This window comes from Ursus maritimus, assembly GCF_017311325.1.
Source record: "Ursus maritimus isolate PB19 chromosome X unlocalized genomic scaffold, ASM1731132v1 scaffold_X1, whole genome shotgun sequence".
Lineage (NCBI taxonomy): Eukaryota > Metazoa > Chordata > Mammalia > Carnivora > Ursidae > Ursus > Ursus maritimus.
In genome coordinates, this window is record NW_024423319.1 from 117997651 (window position 1) to 118005178 (window position 7528).

A 7528-nucleotide genomic window follows, 5' to 3' on the forward strand; every position below is an offset into this window, starting at 1 on the left:
TCTCTACATCTGGACACAGCACACACCTCTGGAATCCCTACCCGCGAACTTCTACAAGCAAGAGTGACAAAGAGCTCGGGAGCCTGCCCCCCACCGAGTCTGTGTGCGACCCCAGGCCGGTGGGCAAGTGGACCGCAAAGGGGAGCTGGGGTTCAAGAGGAGGGAGGCAATCAACTCCCGGAGCCGCGCGGCAAACTCCCCCATCCTTGACCTTTACCTACCGGTCTGACCCTGGCCTTCTGTCGCCAAGAGCCCGAACCCCATGACAAATGAGAGGTTTGACTTATGAAGGAAAACAAGGTTATCTGAGTCAAGCAGAACTCCCAACAGTTTCCCATGAATCATTTGTGGACCTCTCTAAACTAAGCACTGGGGAGAAGGACACAACACGATGCCCCTTGGTGACCTCGGCCCGGAGTAAACTATCCCTTCATCCCTCCATGGCCTCGGCTGGAGGAAGAGGAAACTCTGTGGTTTCACTGACCTTTGGTTATCTGTTCACTGTTTCGTGTTCCCTTCTGAAGCTCCTTATTTCAGCTAAAAGGGCATCCTGGATTATATAAATCCAGGCTATGACTAACACTCTTTTGGGAGGTCATGTGGGAATAAGAGGGAACTACATGAAGCAATCTTTAGGACCTTTTAGGATTTAAAGTCCAGAAGAATTCAGCCTCACTTGCATATGCTCCATGGAAACCCCAGCAACAACACTAATATTAGGATCTGTTACTCGATACTTATGTGCCGCGGACAAGGCACGAAGACTGAATTCTCTACTACTGACTGGTATTCCACGCTGAAGTGGCTATTTGATATTAGTCTGGAGGAGGCCAACCAATCACAAAAACAAATCATCCATGGTTTGTCAGCACGATCTGACTTAACTTTTTTAACCCAGAGAACATATCAGTACATTTTCTTATACCACTAGAAGTTTCTAGGTTTTTATTAGGGCTAAGAAATGATGTCCTCTGACTGGCAGTTCTATGTCAAATCTGACAGAAGGGGTGGGAAACTATAAGGTGAGGAGAGAGTGTCTAGAGAGGTCGGGAAGAAAGAAGGTAAGAAGGACAGGAAGGACGATGACAGGGACACGATGATGGCACCCAATCCAGTGGACAGCATTCCCTCCCCAGGACCAATCCCTCTTCCTTATTAAGAGAATCTAAATTTCATTCAGAGAATAGTATGTCTGGCTAAAAACCTTCCTTCCCACACTTACGTGCAGCTAGGGGGAGTCACGTGACAGAATTCCGGCCAATGGATGTAAGCTGAGCATCTCTGGGAAAGTTCTGCTTTCCTGATGCAGGCACTGCACCTTGTTACAGGCCTCTCCCTCCCTCTTCCTGTCTAGGAAGCGGACATCCTACCCGGCAGCTCAGTAACCACCTTGCAGCTCAGAGGCAATGAGCCAGAGGACAAAGGATGGCAGAAAATACCAAAGGTATTGTTGACGATAGTACAGAGAGAGTCAAGAGTGCCCGACCCCCGGGTTTCTCATTCAACTCTCCATCGTCTGTTGGATTTTCTATTACTTGCCACCAAACGCACACCTGCTACGTCAATATCAATGACGAGTCCGCAGAGGGTGAGGGCCGCTCCATGAGCTGGGAAGAGCAAAGACTGGCCTGAGAGGGCAGGTGGGAGCAATCATACGGACACAGAGCACACCGTGGACCTAATCCACAGCGCCACGCCTTCTCCCAGAGAAGACCAAAGTCCTGACTGAAGAGAGAAATGCACCATTCAGTTCAATACAGAGATGCCCAGTGCTGAAACTGGCTGTCTACGATTTAACCCTGAGCTTCTGTGCTCTCGTACGAGGATGAAAGTGCATGCTTAGACCTTAAAGCTGAGTGTTTTGCATCCTACGGAGAAGATAATGGAACAGATTTAGAATCAATTTAGTATTTCTCTTGCAATCCATTTGGAGGAGTTCCCACTGAGACTTCGTATGCCTCACCCTCTCTGCAGCCGTATTTAATAAGATCTGAAAGGAAAAGTAAGTACTAACACTGGGTAGCCTGTTTTGACCCTCGTGTACGCTATTTGGAAATTAAAGCACACTTACGACAAGCGGGCAGCATACAGAATATGGCCCATGGAAAGTGCTGGACTGCTCAGTATGTAAGAACACAAGGGCAATGGCAATAAACAGGTGAAGCACGTGCAACATGTTTGCAACACAACGAGCAGGTGCAGATATCCTCAAAATCAGGATGAATCCCTTTGTATGGAAGGAAATACGGGCAGCACTAAACATGCCAGGAGTTGTTATGCGGTCCCAAGACGCTGGTCTTGCCTAGAGAAATGATTTCTTCATACTCTTCATCGCAGGAGACCCTGGATGTTGGTTCGGAAACTGACGGAGAAGCAAAACGCTAGGCTGAGAACAGGAGCAAGAAATGGGATGGTCATGAGTGAACCCACTGGCATACTTTTAGTTTTCACTATGTTCCAATTTAATTTCTTTTTTCTTTTCCAACAAAGTAAGTGCAAATATCTTTAGTCCGATTCAGTAAAATAGCAGCAAAACTTCAGGAACCAATAAATAAAAGATGCTGACAGGCCAGTACTCCTTTGCCTTTTGGACTCAAAGCTTCACAAACATCAGCCTTAAACACAATGGGCAAACGTTTCTGGACTCAGCATTTGTGTTCCGTGTCCTCGTACAAACCACATCGTTTACACCCACCCCCATGCCCCCATGGCAGTTAATAAACTCATTAAGAAACACAGCTGGAAACTCATAAGGGGTTAAAGCTATAAAACGCCTACTCGTTGATGTCTTTTTTTTAAAAAAGGTTTCATCCTTTTCCCTTTCAAACAAAGCTTTTGTTTCCACTGCCCCCAGCGCATAATCGTTCATTAGGATAATAACATATCATTTGTTTATTTCTTTTAAAATGACACAGTTGTGTTTTTCTCAAAATAAATGCCACCTTGTTTCTAATTAAACATGATGGATTCAGGGTCCTGGTTCGCCATCTGGGCCATATGTCTCAAAACATCCTTTTTCGTGATGATGCCAAGAAGTCTCCTGGAGAAGAAACAAAATAGAGGAAAGGGATCAGCTTTGCAATATTGACTCATGCCTTCCCTAAACCCCAGGGCCCTTTCCACCCGGACACACAGAGAGATATTTCTCAGCTTTCCTTGCAGTTAGGTGGGGACAACAGAGTGGGCTCTGGCCAACGGCACGTAGGTAGAGAGGAGAGATGGCCTTCCCAGGTCACCTGCACATTTCCTGACACTCTCTCTCCTCAACTGGCAGCCAGAGGCAGAGGAGCCAGTGAAGGACTTGAGGTCACAGAGGACTGACTCAGGAAGCACCAGATTCAAAGACCTGGGGGTCCTTGGATGACAATATGGTGCAGAGCCCACGCCTGCTGAAACCCACACTGGGTGTGACGTGGGGGAAAATGAATCGCTATCGTGTTAGGCCACTGAGACGGCAAGCTTGCTAATTACAGCAATAAACCTACGATGACTAATACGCTCTCCTGAATTTCAAGCCTATAATCAGTTGAAAAAAGGGCTTGTGAAAGCTGTTGTCGAAACTGGACCACATCACAGAAATTCCAAGTATAAGGTATTTAAAGTATAAGATAACTGATCCTATTTTAAATCTATCACGCTGGACGGGCGAAGTTTGACATTCGTATCTCTGGCCATATATGTAAATGACCTCCTCTTCCGAAATTCCATTGCTTTCAACTTCCAAAAACGAGGCCTCTTACCAGGGTTCCTTGTGTCAGGCCCCCTAGACTACACACCGCACAACCCCAAGGAGCACTGTTCACAAGCGAGACAGTGTAAAGAGTGCCCGGGACTGCACAGGACACACTTGCACAACCATTCCCAGCAGCCCTTCCTCCATCTTGATTGTATTAACTACTTAAATGATCACCTGCTGGCACAAATCATGCCCCCTCGGTAAAGTAAAAGGTTTGAAAGAAGAGGATGTGCACCGTTTCTTTGGAGAAAGAAAGTTCCACTGGCCACATGAGTCTGCAAGATGCTGTTCACCCTATCACCAGCACACCCAAGAAATAAGAATGAGAAGTAAACAGTGTCAGGCTAACGCTGGAATACTGTGCAGCTATTAAAACGGAAGATTTCTACTCTGTATCTATATAACATAATGACATACCTCCAAATCAGAAAACACAAGTGTAATACATTGTGATTTATTTAGCTAAAGCCAAATCAGCCAAACTCATCTCCTGTGAAACAAGGGGATATGAAGAGGAACGCAAGCTTTCAGAGCGGCATTGGACTCAGTTACCTCTGGTGAAATGGATGCTGGGCGGTGAAATGGTGAGGCCAGAATTCTGACGTCTCTGTCCCTGACCACACTGGACCTTAACCAAGCCTGAAAAAGTGACTGTTTTCTGGTGTTAGTTTGCCCGCCTCTGACCCTGGTGGAGAGGGCGGGCACTACCTGTTCCCCTCCATCTCATAGGAACATCTTCGGGAAAGAGGAAAATCACAAGAGGAGGCCTGAAAAGCATGCGAAATAAAAAGAAAAACGACAACACGGATGTCAAAACACTGAGAGCACCAGGACTCTATCGTGACGGTCCAAAAAACAGGGGAAAGCGAGACAGAATCAGCAAATCGAAATTTGCAGCCCCCAATGTAGTAATTAGTTTAGTCAGGAATTATCCATGGATTTCTAAAACCCTGGGTAAATGGTTGCTGGAAAACAAAAAATTCACCTGGTCTCAAAGGATCCCTCCACAGATTACGTGCAGAGAGAAAAATGTCCCTTTACAATGGAGGGCTCTGGCCACCACCACCTCATGTAAGTGGCAGAGCTTATCACCAACAAAGCTGGAAGAGCTGACGATATGACATCATCTATGCTGGCATGTCGCCAGAAACTGCTTCAACCAAACCAAACCACGCGGAAGCAATCAAACGGATTCAGAATGTGAGACTACAGATCCGGATTCTTCAAAAAAAAAAAATCTGTGTCATAAATAACAAACAAAAGGAAACTGTTCTAGATGAAAGCCTAAAGGGGAAAACAACCAAATGCAATGTGTGAACCTTGAAAGAATTCTGGATCTGAATTTGATATGAATTGGATATTGAATGACATACTGAGTCACTGTTGATTCCGTATAATTACAGTTTATTGGTGATATAAAATAATTTCCTTAACTCTCAGAAGATGTATGCTTGAGTCGTAACTGCCAAGCGTTGGCAGCAAACAAGATGTCCCTCAGTAGGTGAACGGATCCATCAACTGCGGTCCCCTCCAGACGATGGAATATGACTCAGCACTAAAAAGAAATGAGCTCTCAAGCCATGAAGAGCCATGGAGGATCCTTAAATGCATAGCACTAAGTGAAAGAAGCCCGTCTGAAAAGGCCACATCCAACTCTAGGACATTCTGGAAAAGGCAAAACCATGGAGACAGTCAAGAGATCAGGATTGCCTGGGCTGGCGGGAGGGACGAAGAAGCGGAGCACAGAGGATTTTTAGGGCAGAGAAACCACTCTGTGTGATACTCTAATGGTGGCTACAGGTCATTCTCCATTTATCAAAACCCATGGAATGTACCACACCAAGAGCGAACCCTAATGTAAACTAGGGACCCGAGTTAATGACGTAGCAACAGCAGTTCCTCAAAGGCAACAAATATAACAGATGCGAGATGTTAATAAGGGAAATTGAGGGGACAAGAGAGGATATATGGGAACCTTATACTTTACGTTCAATTTTTCTATAAACCCAAAACTGCTCTAAAAAATAGTCTGTTGATTGAAGAAAACAAACCCTTGTGGGAGAAAAGGGGTCCCCGGAAAGGAGAGGGGTGCTGGTGCAGAAGGATAAAATCAGGAATTGCTTCCTGTTCCAGCCGTTTAGAGCTACTTGGCTTCAACTGTGTTCATATATTACGTTAAATACATTTCTAAAATGTATCAAAATGCAGTAAGGTTGAAGATGTCCCGTAAAACAAGAGGCTGTTCTACTAAACCGGCCAAGTGGAGTCAGGGCGGGGACTTAGCTCAGGCGGCCGCAACGAAGCACCACGGACTGGGGGGCTTGACAACAGAAATGACTGTTCTCATGGTCCCAGAGACTAGAAGGCCCAGACCAAGGTGCCAGCAGGTTTGGTTTCTCCAGAAGCCTCTCTCCTTGGCTCGCAGTCCTCACATGGCCTTCTCTCTCGGCCTGCACATCCCTGCTGCCTCTTCCCGTCCTTATAAGGACACCAGTCTTATCAGATTAGGGCCCCAGCCTGAGGACCTCATTTCACTCTAATTACCTCTTGAAAGATCCCATCTCCAAACCCAGTTACGGTGGAGTGTGGGACTTCAACATACGAATTTGGGGGGACACAATTCAGGCCACGACGGTTCTTCCCTTGCATTTAAAATCGAAAAGGGCACTGGGTGTTATAGGCAACTAATGAATCACGGAACACTACGCCAAAAGCTCATGCGGCTAACGAACATAATAAAAAATAAAATTAAATAATCACATAGTAATCAAACGTAAAAAAAATCAAATAAAAAAGGGACAGTAAAAAGGCGAGCAGCTTGTGCCTATAATATGCCACTGAGAGAGCTGGGGTCGGAGGAGAAATGGGAGGCGGCGTGAGCAGCTGGGTTCGGGGGGACAGCTAAGGTGCGGTCCTCCGCGGTGGCGGGGAGGGCTCTGCTGCTGGTGATGGCCAACTAGCGGACAGCCGCTCAACTGACACGGCTCTGTTGCCCTTTGCCATTTTCTCCTTGAAAGCCTGGCTCAGGCCCTCGTCCTCTAGAACACCTGGGTAAAACCACCCAAATTGGATTATGCCCATATCCCTGGTAGATGCCGAGCTCCTTGGCTTTATTACTTTTTAGACATCTTTTGAGCCTTCGCCAGGTCTCCGTCAGAAAGACGCCCAGTAAGACAGTGATGAAGTGAATGTTACTTTGAAAAAGTAGGACCTGTTAGTGTTTGCAAAGCCACGAGGACTCTACCACACGCGTGCGCACACGCACGCACTCACACCCCCCTCCTGTATCTGTAGAGCCTGGTCGTGTTGCCTTTCTTCACCCCGGAGCAGTCTGGAGCACCTCCTCTTAAAGCTCTGCGACTCTAATACGGCCACGTCCAGCGGCTCACAGTGTTTCTGGGGAAACACGAATTCAGAGCGGTCTTGGGTTCGGGCATAAACTATGCCTTGGCCTACAACAATGACTGCACAAGAGGAAAGCTGATCACCCACCGGAAGGAGGCGACGTCAAATCCGGCAGAGACCCTTAGTGGCGGGACATGTCCCACTGGATGTAAATCAAGTGTCTGACCTTCCAGTCCCTTTGGGTTGCAGTTCAAGTGATTCGAGGGAATGATAAATGGCCAATCTATGGCCATGAACGTATCCAATTAGAATAGCTGGGCTCTTCTGAGAAGGCCACTCCGTCCAAGTCCTGGGGGCCCACCTAGCAGGCTTGGGGAGATAGGACTCAACCTCCCCCGCCCGCTTTGCCTTTCGAGATCCTCTGTGGGGAAGATCCCCCCCCCCCCC

At 47.0% G+C, this 7528-nt stretch overlaps 1 protein-coding gene across 1 annotated transcript in view; it reads right to left on the reverse strand.

The window, feature by feature from the left end:
• Window positions 1-2438: 2438 nt before the first annotated feature.
• Window positions 2439-7528, reverse strand: part of CLCN4 (chloride voltage-gated channel 4) — a 101708-nt gene continuing 96618 nt past the window's right edge. The window contains 1 exon segment of the mRNA XM_040634595.1: window positions 2439-3040. Coding sequence (XP_040490529.1) covers window positions 2950-3040 — 91 coding nt within the window. The 3' untranslated portion in view covers window positions 2439-2949.